Source organism: Sinocyclocheilus anshuiensis, unplaced genomic scaffold, assembly GCF_001515605.1.
Source record: "Sinocyclocheilus anshuiensis isolate Anshui unplaced genomic scaffold, SAMN03320099.WGS_v1.1 scaffold124, whole genome shotgun sequence".
In the NCBI taxonomy this organism is placed as follows: Eukaryota; Metazoa; Chordata; class Actinopteri; order Cypriniformes; family Cyprinidae; genus Sinocyclocheilus; species Sinocyclocheilus anshuiensis.
Genome location: NW_015554082.1, coordinates 422,525 through 436,654, shown reverse-complemented (window position 1 = coordinate 436,654; position 14,130 = coordinate 422,525). Strand labels below are relative to the sequence as shown.

General features: G+C 35.3%; 1 protein-coding gene across 1 annotated transcript in view; it reads left to right on the top strand.

Moving 5' to 3' along the window:
• Positions 1-14,130, top strand: part of LOC107669074 (teneurin-3-like) — a 119,408-nt gene that overhangs the window by 74,976 nt on the left and 30,302 nt on the right. Inside the window, 7 exon segments of the mRNA XM_016461169.1 lie at positions 1,794-1,994; positions 6,139-6,324; positions 10,210-10,236; positions 10,670-10,690; positions 11,524-11,670; positions 11,779-11,986; positions 13,520-13,639. Of these exon segments, the coding sequence (XP_016316655.1) occupies positions 1,794-1,994; positions 6,139-6,324; positions 10,210-10,236; positions 10,670-10,690; positions 11,524-11,670; positions 11,779-11,986; positions 13,520-13,639 (910 nt within the window).

Below are 14,130 nucleotides of genomic sequence, written 5' to 3'. Positions count from 1 at the left end.
AAAATAAAAAATAAAATGCAACCACAAATTGTACAAAAACATTGTTTTATTTAATGAAAAACTTTACCTCTAAAAAGACAATTCAGTTCAATAACTTTGTAAAGTTAATATTTACGAATGAATTAGTTCAATTCAGCCATAAGGAATTTTATAGCACACAAAAGTTTCATTATTCACTTTGTGTCAGCTTGATGTTGATTTAATAAAATTCAATATCAGTGAAAATGTTGCAAAATTAATACATTATGAAACAAAGTCTTGGCGATAAAGCAGCTCTGGAGAAAACAGTGATATCATAATCCAGCTCAATTCAGTTCCTGTCTTGTCATTATGCAATAGTGTCAGTACAATCCAATCAATATTATTCTTGAATATTCAGTGTCTTTTAATTTAATATAAATGATCTGAAATAACATTAGGAGGAGAGGTGGGGAATATATTTGTAAAGAAAAATAGACACAAATTAGTAGGCCTATACCACAACCAAAGATTACTGTTAAATGTAGGATGTAAAAGTAGGTTATTACACGTTAAAAGCTGAAGTGTGTATCATTGTCAGTATTTGACAAACTAGTTGGCTAAATAAAGTTTAAAACTCTTTAAAAAAATTACTCTTTTAAAAAGTAATTTAATCTTACTTTTAAAGATGAAGTAGAATATCGAAGGATGATGTAGAATCAAAAACCAGACTGGAGCACTTGAATGAGCTGTAAAGCTGCAACAGAACACACACACACACATACACATGGTATCTTAGTATTTTTTCATTTCATATCAATTATCTGAAATAACATTACAAGAGGTGGGGAATATATTTGTAAAGAAAAATAGACACAAATTAGTAGGCCTATACCACAACCAAAGATTACTGTTAAATGTAGGATGTAAAAGTAGGTTTGTAAACATTTAACCTTAAATATTGATATGAATATTTTGACATTGCACATTTAGGATTACACGTTAAAAGCTGAAGTGTGGATCATTGTCAGTATTTGACAAACTAGTTTGCTAAATCAAATTTAAAACTCTATCTTACTTTTAAAGATGAAGTAGAATATCGAAGGATGATGTAGAATCAAAAACCAGACTGGAGCACTTGAATGAGCTGTAAAGCTGCAACAGAACACACACACACACACACAGTAGCTTAGTATTTTTTAATTTCATATAAATTATCTGAAACAACATTACAAGAGGTGAGGAACATATTTGTCAAAATATAAACAAAAATATACTTGAGCTAATATTCCAGAACCAAAATTAAATGAAAAATATAGCATAATATCGCCTGCAGTTATTCCTGAAGAGGGGAGAAAAATTACCTAACGTTACATATATGCTCAGGACTACCGAGTCTCACAAAAAGAAGGAGATCCCGTCTAAATAGGCCTGGGTTTTTGTTAAATGTGAGCCAAAATCATCACAATTAAAAGAACCAAAGACTTAAACTACTTCAGTCGGTGTGCATTGAATTTATTTAATACACGAGTTTCACAATTTGAGTTGAATTACTGAAATAAATGAACTTTTCCATGACATTCTAATTTACTGAGATGCACCTGTATATTCAAATTGATAACAAATTTTAAATTGTAATAGCATTTCACAATATTACCATTTTTAATAAATGATGACAAAATATTTTTAAAAAATCTTACAGCCTTTGAGGGGAACTGGATAGCTGAATTTATACAGCCACAAAACATTACTGTTCGACATGTTGGTTAAAATCATTGCAAAAATGTGAAGGTAATTCTAAGAAAATAGTCTGGAAACACTGTTGTTTTCCACAGTGGACTGTGTGGACCCATCCTGTTCAAGCCATGGCTCCTGTCTCCATGGTCAGTGCCACTGTACCTCAGGCTGGACCGGATCGAACTGTGAGACGCAGGTCTCTATGTGTCCAGAGCACTGCTCTGGCCACGGTACATTCCAGAGTGAGACCAGCTCCTGCATCTGCGACGTCAACTGGACCGGTCCTGACTGCTCTACAGGTACTACTTATTCACTGATTATGTGATGCAGTATATGGCTTGATTTGGCATTGGGAGGCTTATTTGAAAACCCCAAAACTATTTTTCTTTCCAGGTTTAAATTCGATTTTGAAATTTTCAGTGTGGTCTCTGACTTTTGCACCCCACTGTAGGTAAATGAATCATTACAATAGGAAATGGTCTGTGCTTTGACATGCTGCCCATACTGGGTGCTGTTAGGTACACTAATGTTTATGTTTCTAGTTTGATTAGCCTGTTGTGAGTAACCTTTTGATCACGTCAGCATTTCCTGTGGCCATGACGCACATACTGCACGCTAATCTTACAGAAGTAGCTATAACTTACTTTCCCCTTGTGATGCCTGTAAGTAATTGGTGAAAAGAAACAGAAATGTAGCTGTCAGGCTGTTTCTTCAGAGAATGTTGTGGGAATTATGCCATCATAAGTGCCTGTGGTTTTGTAGTAAGGGGATTTTTGAAATGTAAATGTGATAAAAAAAACAATAAATGTGCTGCTGCAGTTATCAAAAAGTGTTATAGTAAAATAGAGATCACCCCAGATTCAATTTTATGTGCTCTGTTACAGTATGAAAGAAAAAAATCACCTGTTCATATGTGAACTAAAGCTAGATTAACACTTAGACTACTGTTCAAATGTTTGGGGATTTTTGAACGTTTTATGCTTACCAAGAGTGCATTTTTTTGATCAAATCAGTAATGATGTGACATATTGTTACAGTTTTATATAGCTGTTTTATTTTAATATATTTTAAAATGTAATTTATTCCTATGACGTCAAAGCTGAATTTTCAGTAGCCATTACTCCTTCAGTATCACATGGTCATTCATAAATCATTCTAATATGCTGATTTGATGCTTAAAAAACATTTTGCATCATTCTTAATATTGAAAATAGTTTTTTTTTTTTGTGGAAACCATGATAATTATTTTCAGGATTCTTAAAAAAAAATGTACTTATTTGAAGTACAAAACTATTTTGACATTATCAATGTCTTTACTGTCATTTTTGACCAATATACAGTAATATGTTGTTGCTGAATAAAAGTATTAATTTATTTCTAAATAAATAAATAAAATAAAAATACTGACCCAAACTGTTGAATGGTAGTGCATATTCCTGTACAAATTGTAGGAATTTTGTAAGGCTTCTATTTAATATCTATTAGCAATTTAATATATTAGCAATGAAATATAACAATAATGCTACAGAAATGTTCTATTTAAACTTTTAGCTTTTACTAAATATAAAATAGTTGCTTAGGATGTAGTAATGCCACTAAGCCATTACTTTCATCTGAGTGTTCGTGAGCTTAACGTCAGGCAACTTCTAGCTGCAGCTCTGGTCATGGGAGCAATGGGCTTGCACGGTTGGGGTTTTGTCTCTTCATTACCTCCACTGTTCCACCTCAGTTAAATAAACCTTAATTAATGGGTGTGTGGCGTGGATCAACCCGCCTCCCGCTGGAACCTGGAAGTGCTAAAAACAGATAAACACCTTGCCGCTAATGAAAAATTGATTACATCGACTGGTGTGGAAAAAGAAGGCTGTTAAAAAAAAAAAAAGATTGAATGAATCAACCAACCCTTCACCTTTTTAGAGCAATTTAATATTCGAGAGAGCCAGCACGACCTAATCAGACCCTCCAAGGTCTTGCGATTGAAGAAAAAACTCTTGAGAGGGACAGCAAAAGTGCTCCCCTGTACAAACATCAGAGACTTTACTTACGTTACACTCAATTTTAGGTTTTATGTGTTATTTATTTGTCAGGTGGACTTTCTTCCCACTCTAAAAGTTGCTTGACAAAGAAATGGCTTAATGGAAGACCAATTCCGCGCTTGCCTGAGAGGTTGCCTTGGGCAGCAGTGGAGAACTTTGAAAAAGTCACCGGTGTAATTTCTTAGCGATGATAAATTGACTCCAGCATGGCATTATAAAATCAAAATTGCCTATGGCGGTGTTATTCGGTGGGGTTTTAGGAGTCGTTGAGGTGATAGTTCTAAGGACATAATGATTAGTTGAAATGAAGGTGGATGGGGCCAAGCCAGGTCTAAGCTGACCACGTTATCTAGCATCAGGCGTGTATAGATGCACAGTGCTGCCTGGTTTCAGCCTTGAATTCTCTTTCAATAACTGGATCTCTAACTCAAGACAGACAATATCTGAATTGAGTTAACATGCATACTAAAAATGTTAACGCATTTGAAATGGAGGTGAAGAAAAACTTGAGATTTCAAGCTATTGCCCGTATTTTACTTCACTTTACTGTATCGACATTAGAACATAATGATTAGTTGAAATGAAGGTGGATGGGGGCAATCTAAGTCTAAGCTTCTTTCATTATCTGTCATCAGACACATTTAGATGGTCCTACACATTGCTGTCTGGTTGCAGCACGTCTAAAAACCGAATCTCAAGCCTGAATATTTTTATATCTGAATCTCTAGCTCAATGCTGACAATGCCTGATTTATATGAATTTATGCAGAAAATACATACGGAAAATTGAAATGCCTTGTGCTGTCTGATGCATACAGATGTAATCTTACGATCTTGTCTTGACCTGTAGGTTGTTTTAATACATGCAGATCGGTGTTGGACTGGAAACAGACATGCAGATGTAATTCTACAATGTGCATATTAATTCATTTAGATTAATAGTTTACAGCCCACTGGGAAATTTTAAGTTGACGGTAAATTGAATGTATAATATAAACTGAGTAATGAAGTTGCTATAACACCATCTATGGACCCAAGTCTTCCTAATTTGAGATGTCTCTCTAGAATAACAGAGTGTGCAATGTTTGCTGACACTTGCAGAATATGGTTATTCCTTATGGAAGTAATTATCTATTAAATATACCCCCAAAAAACTGGCTTTGGCATGCAGCCACATTTTTAAATTCAATAAAAAAACAAAAAAAAACTCCCATGTTGCCTTGAACTTTAACCTTCAAACCAAATCACTTTTTTGAGAGTCTTTTTGGCTACATTTTCTCATAGATGAAATAGAGAGAATTCTATTATATACAATGATGGAATTTATTTTTAAAGGTGATAAATGTTACAGTAAACAGAAACACAACACAGTGTTGTTCTGTAAAAGAGACGTTTGTCCTTGAAAATGTGCACAAGACAGTCTTGTGTGAATGTATTTGTTGATGGATGCTCTGGAGAGCTTCAGAAATGTTAGCAGTCACAGCTTGCAGGATGACAAGTTCAGAGCCATTGTGCATTGGCTTTAGCACAAAACTATCAAAGGATTACTGCCAATTTTGTTCCCCAACATTCAAATACAATCCAGCAGTGAGAATTAGAGTGCCAAAGATGCATTCAGTCATAGCAGTTATAATTCAGCATGGTGCTGTTGTAAAGGAGATGAAATTTCTTATTTGTTTTGCCAAAGCAGATGAGACAACATGTAGATCAGGGGTCTTCAACAGGGGATCCGCAAAAGTACTGCATGGGTCCACAAATTATTGATCTCAAATTAATTTTTGTGGTAAATAAATAAGTGTTAAACAAAAATTAAATATTAAGTTCAATTCAAAACTAAAGCTCAAGTTAAAGGTATAGTTCACCCAGAATATTCTGTCATTACTTACTCACCCTCAAGTTGTTCTAAACCTGTATGAATTTCTTTCATCTGTTAAACATAAAATAATATATTTTGAAGATTTTTGAGAAACAAACAGTTGCCGGTGACCATTGACTTCCATAGTATGGGAAAAATACAATGTCAATGGCTACCAGCAATTGTTGGGTTACCAACGTTCTTCGAAATATATTCTTACATGTTCAACAGAAGAAAGAAACTCATACAGGTTAAGGGTGAGTAAATGATGACAGAATTTCATTTTTGGATGAACTATCCTTTTAAGAAGCGAAAATTCTAATAAATGATTAATTGTCTGTCCCACAGTAAAATTAAAATCTGATGTACAAGTATCTGACACTGCATATCCATAATGGTTATTTTAATAGCATACTTTATTACATTAATGCAAACTATTTGACTATACAAAAATATGCTTAATTTGTATAGTTGTTTTAGAAACTGCATTTTTATGACTTGTATTCTTGCATGCATGTATTTCATGACTCAAACACAATGCTGTTTGTTTCAGAAATGTGTGCAACGGATTGCAGTCCTCACGGAGTGTGTGTTGGAGGTGTGTGTCGGTGTGCGGACGGCTGGTCGGGGGCAGGGTGTGAACAGGAGGAGTGTCAGGCACACTGTGGGGAGCACGGCGTGTGTCGAAAGGGGAAATGTGAGTGTCATCAAGGTTGGACGGGAGAAAACTGCAATATCGGTGAGTTCACCCTGTTGTAAACCTTGTGTTTTGTTATATTAGCTTTAAAAAGTATCCTATTCAGTAGAGATGCATCAATTGACCGGCCAGTGATCAGAATCTGCCGATTTTACTCACGTCTTGCCGATTCCGAGCTGATCCTTTTATTGCCAGCGGCGCCGGCAATGACGTCACAGCCACACACACACTCACAGTTGCATGTAAACATGTCGTTTCGCATGAGAATGATTCTATTTTTAAAGGGGTCATATGATGTTGCTAAAAAGAACATTATGCGTCTCTTGTGCGGATTGTGCTTTCAACATTTTATTATCAAACATGTCCCGCAATTTAGCAACAGTAAAGATGGCATCTTACAACAATCACCGATTGAGCTGATTCTGACGTTAAGTTTGGGTTTTAGGGAAGAACAAATGCGCACCGCTGTGAAGGGAAGGAAGTTGCACAATACGAAACGCAGCTAGTTTTTAATAGCTTTACCTCATGTCTTCTTTTGTATAATCCTTAGAAGCCAAAATTAGACAAATGTTTGAAAAACAGCTGGCGACTCTGGTGAGATAGAATTTGCAAGATAATGTATATATAGCAATAATAAATGTATGTGTGTTTTATTAATTTCTCCAGTACCGATAGCAGAACCATTAACGTCAGTGCTTATCGATACTCTGGTCTTTCATAATTTAGCCCTGGTACCGATTAAATACCGAGTTTCGGTACCCATCCCTAGTGATGCCCTGTCCGGCCGGAGCGACGAGACAGAAACGCTCAATTTCGCTGACGAAAATAGTTCAGATTAAAGCCACAACAGGACTGTTGTGTGTCTCCGAGCAACACACAGTGGTGTTTCTTTACTGAATGAATCCACGTTTTTGAACGAATCGAGTGAGTCATTGATTCAGTGGCCCATTCATAAGGACAGTCACCTCCTTTCTGAATGAATCAGCCGTTTGAATGAATAAATGACTCACTCATTAAAACAGACATTTGCCGCCATCTACTGGTGGTTTAGTCATATTTAAAAGTATCATTGCATTTTTTCAACATTTATTTGTGTTAAAAAAAAAAAGTAAAACATTAATCTTATAAAATTAGTTATGCATTTGAAATTTTCTTTTCTTGAAAGCTTCTGTTTCCTCAACAGTGGTAAGATAGAGTTTGTTAATACTAATTTCATTTGAATGGTAACAACTCTACGGTTTCTTATTATTCTAACTGAATTAATTGAAACAAAGTAAGAATTTGATGTGAAAGATGACCATTTATAATCATAGTGGGAAATGACATCTGTTTTGTTACATACAGCAACTCATTTTAAGTTAACTATTTCTTCCTCTTTCCAGTCACAGAGCACTTTATTTTTAGAGTTGTTTAAGTGAGAGAAAATCTGTAACTTAGTCCAGATTGGGGGAATTGTAATGTTTAATAATTTATTTTATTATGTAAATAATTTTTGCATTGAAATTTGCATAGATTTTTGTTTGTATATGCTGTCAATTATAGTTCTTAGAAATAAAATCAGAAATCGGCAAAAATCGGTATCAGCAAGGTCACACTGCCAAAAAATCGGAAATCGGAATCGGCCAAGAAAATTGCAATCGGTGCATCTCTACTATTCAGTGTTCTCACAGTGAAAACTTGGAAATACCACAAATTGTGTTTTACAGGTCAGTCAAAAGTAATGGAAATTAATCAAATGGAAAATTCCAGGTTTCTATACTGAATATACAGTACCGTTCAAAAATTTGGGGCAAGAAAGATTTTTTTCTTTTTTAAATGAAATTATTTTTATTCAGCAAGGATGCATTAAATCTTTTCATTCAGGATCTATATAAATACATATTATGGTTTCCACAAAAATATTAAGCAGCAATGTTTTCAACATTGATAATGCGTAGTGCTGTCAAACGATTAATCGTGATTAATCACATCCAAAATAAAAGTTTTTGTTTACATAATATACTGTATGCATGTGTGCTGTGCATATTTATAAATAATGATCTTTAAAAAAGCATCATATGACCCCTTTAATACTGCATACTAATATTTATTTAAATTGAATTCCAGGTCATTTTTGGCCTATTTAAAGGGCATTTTCCCCTAACCGTATTAAATGCATGCATCATCTTTCATATCAAATTCTTACATTTTATTAATAATGTCACTTAATATAATAAGACAATATAGGGCTGTTACCAATCAAATGAAGTCAGTATCTACGAAACCGATCTTTCCACTGCAGAATAAACAGAAATGACTGGAGTGGCATTCAGATGCATTTACACAGACGTAAATGTAGCTGAAATGTAGCACGAATGCATTTACACTGCAAAATTATAACAGCATAAATAATGTTGTGAGCTTGCATTTAAAAGAAAATTTTAAATATACAAATATGAAATGTTTGAAAAAATACAAAGATAAGTTACTATTAAAGTAAACCGCCAGTAGGTGCCAGCAAGTGACTGTCTTAATTAATAGTCATTGAAGCATGCCTTCAAACGATTCGTTCAGACGGCTGATTCATTCAAGAATAAAGCAAGTGCCTGTCTTTATGAATGGACCACTGAATCATTGACTCAAATGATTCAAAATTCAAAAACGCGAATCATTCAGTAACAAAACACCGATGTGTGTTGCTCAGAGATGCGCGACTGTTCTGCTGTGATCTTTGTTTGGAACTATTTTCATTAACCAAATCGAGCAAAAAAAGTTCTTCTTGTGTTCATTTGTTTTAATTTCTCCACGAGATTGTTTCACATAGGGACAGGCCGCGTGAGCCTCAACTGGCGCGATCTTATTGTTACTGTTGATATCCATTATCAATTACCGTTTACAGCGAATGTAATAAAATCAGAATCATTCTCGCTGAAATGTCAGTGCTTCCCTAATTAGTTGTTTTAATCAGATTAGTTGTCCAGCCGGGCAAGTAAAATTCTCTTCTTTCACTTTCCCCTTCAAAAAATCCACTTGTCCCAGACAAGCATTAAAGTCGAGCTCTGTTACTGTGTATAAAATTCAACCTGCCAAAGTGGCTAGTAGAAGTGACTGTGTTACCCGCCACAGCTGAAATCCACCCGCATTTGGCGGGTTGGCGGGTGTTAATGTCAAACCCTGATCGCGATTAATCGTTTGACAGCACTAATAACGTGAAATGTTTCTTGATTAGCAAATCAACATATTAGACTGATTTCTGAAGGATCATGCAACACTGAAGACTGAAAATACAGCTTTGAAATCACAGGAATAAATTAAATTTTAAAATAACATCTATTTTTATATATCCATTTTCTATTAATATTCACAAGTACTCACATTACTTTTTTACTGTATTTTTGATCCAATAAATGCAGTCTTGGTGAGCATAAGAGACTTTTTTCAAAAACATTAAGACATCTTGCCCATCTCAAACTTTTGAATGGTAGAATGATTTTTTTGCACTAAAAGTGCAATGTTGCTCTTGGTTACAAATTGTGTAGAGCAAAAGCTCAAAAGTCCATTTTGTGAACAAAAAAAAAATTTTTGTTAGATATTTTTTAACAACTGGTTCACAAATCTGAAAAATTCATATGATTTTGAAAGCATCCTTATCCAGTAATCAAAAATGACTGATAAGGTCAGGGAAATTTATTGTTTGGAGTGCGGGAGGCCTGCGTACCGAAAAAGGTCAAATTATTCATGCTGTTCTTGCGAGTAATTTTAAAATCAAACACATTGTCAGCATATCAATGTACTGTAGCATATTCAAATTCTACTTAGGAGAACTTACAGGTTGCCAGTTGGCTGAATAGGTACATTTATAGCATAGTTTGCATTGCACAAAAATGTATATTTTGCGTCTGAATGACTTTTTTCATTTTTTCCCTTTCATTCATTTTATCACTCCAGCTCACTTTTTGGACAGCAAAATAAAAGGTACAGTGCTTTCTTTCATCAACCACGTTCTGCTTTCTGTGTGAAGTCCGGAATAAAAATGTATCTCTTTTTTAATTATTGTTTTCTTAAATTCCTCCTTAATCATGTTTCCATTGAATGCAAACGTTTATGAAGTCGAAAAGCAGATTCACGGATGTAGACCTTGCTTCATAAAAAAAAAGAAAAGAAAGGGGAAAAAAAAGAAGCAAATTTCAAAAGCATTCGAGCCTTCCTCTAATCGAGCTCTTCAACAGTACAATGCAAATATCATGAAATGTCATATTTACTGAAGAGAGGGTAAGCCGCAGCATATTAGTTGTGTGTAACCAGCAGAGGCTGCCTGGGCTGTCTGTAGAAATGACACTAAATCACTGCATACCGCAGTATAACACCCCATGTTTAATTCTTTTCCCTGAATGTCTCTTCATGATAGCAGACTGGATAGGATATAGAGGTAAAGGTCATGCTGCCCTGAAGAGAGCATGTGGCTCTGACCCCTCTGTCTCTCAAGCATGACTTTCATTATGTCTATGTACCGTGTATTAATGTGTCCCTACATGTGTTCGGTTTCAGGTTTCCTGTTTTATACAGTGTAACTGTAGGCATACAAAGACACACACAAAATCATCAGTCAGTCCATGCACATATACACATTCGCATTACCCAAATCCCCATTGTTGTACATCTCACTGTCTCTTAATGTAATATTTAGCAGCTGCTAAGCTCCTTAATTTAGTATTTCCTCTGTAATTTCCTTTGACTTCACACATTTCTGTGACAAAGGATATGATGGAGCACTTCAGTATACTGTCTGATAAACTCTCTGCACTTGTGCTGTTCAGCTCAGCATGCTGTTAATTCACATGGACACTGCTAGATGTGTAATTTGATCATATTTTTCATAAGAACCTATGATCATAAGTTTTCTCATAAATATTTTATTTTATGCATTTTTTTCCTTCTTTTTTTTTTTTTTTTTGCAAATCATTTTGCCTAGCTGGTATTTAGCTGAATTTATTAATCTATTCTCCTAGAAATGGAGAACAGAAAATAATTACATATAAGCACATATTTTGTCCAGCTGTTTCATGTGAAATTACAGCTGTCCCTGAGTCCTGTCCGATGTCTTTAAAATGTCAAGTTCCAAACGTTTGACTGACTAAAACACATTCACCGTGTTTTCCCCTGTATGTTTATGCAGTTCTGTATGGTGAGTTCTTCACCCCTTTGACACATCCTAGGATGCTGATTGGTTGGTATGTATAACTGATGAATTTGTCCCGGTAGATAGCTGTCCAGGGCTGTGTAACAACAACGGCAGGTGCATTTTGGACCAGAACGGATGGCACTGCCTCTGCCAGTCGGGATGGAGAGGGGTGGGGTGCGATGTCGCCATGGAAACCCTTTGCTCTGACGGCAAGGACAACGAGGGAGGTGAGAAAAGGACGAGAAGTTGGGGGCTAAACAATTGGTGCTCCCACTTCTGTATTAAAAATGTCTACTACTGAATATGTAGTCTAAAATCCTTTGCTGTTATTTTAGATGGTTTGGTGGACTGTATGGACCCAGACTGTTGCATTCATAGCACCTGTCAGGGTCAGACGTATTGCCGCGGTGCTCCAGATCCCAGCACAATGCAACACCTCAGCTCACCTTCTCCAGACGCTCAGGGTTTCTATCAGCGCATCAGCTTTCTGGTAGCTCCGGGGGGCACACATACCCTACCAGGGGAAAACACATTCAACAGCAGGTTAGGAGATCTTGAACTGCTGAAGAACAGCCAACTAGGTTTGGATTTAGTAAGAGTATTGGGACCTATTCTACAGTGAACTAAAAAAAAATTTGCTTGAAGGGATACATACTTCACCCAAAAATGGATAGTACCACAAAAGAAAATTAATTTTTTCTTGTTGGACTCCAATGTTGTTTTAGACCACATTGACTTTTATTGTAGGAAAAATCATGTATCTTCAAAATATCTTCTTTTGTGTTTCTAAAGAGGTTTGCGTAAATGATCTCAGAATTGCCATTTGTGAGTGGACTATCCCTTTAATACTTACAATCTAGCTTAGAAAGCTGTATTTTATTACTTTTTTAATAATGTTAAAACATATTTTATGATGCCATAAAATCGGTAGTTTTCGCTGCTTTAGGAAATTAACGTTATTTAATGATTTCAACCATCAAAATTGTTTAATATATATATATATATATATATATATATATATATCGATATCTATATCATTCTAAGCTTCTCACGGAGACACATGGCTTATTATCCCGATAACGCCTCTATTTCATGTTTTATTTATCAGTGGCATAACATATTAAAATGTATATGCATAGAAAGTCCTTCTGGCTATACAAGTAATTGTGATGCCGTTTGATGTGTTGCACAAAATTTCCCACAATCTTAAAGTGTTTGTAACATTTTGCGGTCGTAGATCTAACAACATGGGAAAATAGAGCAAGCCACACTCATACAGAATAAACAATAGGGTTTTCCTTTTTGATAGGAATTCAGAACTTCAGTTTCCCTTTTTGGAGCCTCCATGTTGTCCTATCTAATTTCTGCTGCTTTCATATTGCAGATAGAAAAGCTATCCACCGTTGGTATGATTTGTACCATAAGCTAACGTACCATGTACTTTAGGAAATGATTACTTTTTCCAGTGAAAAAATTGAGCGCCTCACCTTTGTACCTCTTCAATTTGGAAACTTGAGCGAATATGTTCTTTGCCCTTTGGTGTTTTTGGACAAAGTTAACAATATGAACATTGCTGCTTGTCTTCACTGCCTTAGAATAGGAGCAGTCAAGAAAAACTTGTTAGAATCTCTTGATATTTGGCTGATGAAGCTTTTGATTATGCCTTGATGAGGAAACTTCTCATCCCGCCCATCTGCCCTGAGGTTTCTTTTGTTCGCACAGTGAGAAATTATCACACAATTAGTGTAAAGATGCGAGATTGCAGGTCAGCCACTAAATGGTGCTTGGTAAAATAATTTGTGCTGTAATTACATCTGTTAAGATTATCAAAACAGAATGGCAGAGGAAGGTCAGGTGCAATGGATTGAGACATTTTATAGTAGATATGGACATTTTATATATAAAATCTATGAATTGTATATATAAAATACCAAATTTAATGCTGCTTTTTAATGCTGCTTGTTTTTTAACAGCCTGCTGACCTTGAATTTCGACGCTGTGAACAGCTGGTTAATCTACCTTTGTTTTCACTCAGAGCCATATTCACGTGTTTTTGAACGTGTGTTTATTTAATAGCCTGGTGTCCGTTGTGAGAGGACAGGTGGTGACCAGCGACGGCACTCCACTGATTGGGGTGAATGTGTCCCTTCTGCATTACCCCCAGAAGGGTTATACCATCACCAGACAGGACGGCATGTACGTACAAATATGTTTTACTCAGACACAGACAAGCACATTCATAAACACATAATTATGCTAATACCTATCCTTAAGATAGTCGGTGAAAAAGCATTTTGCATAGTTTTATGCAAATTCATATTTACATCTCACTGCTTCCCACACAAGTCAAGTCAAATCAACACAAACAGGCACATTCTCAACCCTATGTCAGTGATACTGTCACTCAAAGGCAGCACATTACAATTTGACCCATGAATGTCCTTTTATGATCCTTTTATGAACCAGAAAGTTCAATTTACAGATCACATTTGCATATATAGTTTTTTGCATAGCACACAAAATCTCCACAAATTATACTTGTTTAATTAAACAAATGATTAAAATAATAATATTTACTATATATACAGTGGGTACAGAAAGTATTCAGACCCCCTTAAATTTTTCACTCTTTGTTATATTGCAGCCATTTGCTAAAATCATTTAAGTTAATTTTTTTTCCTCATTAA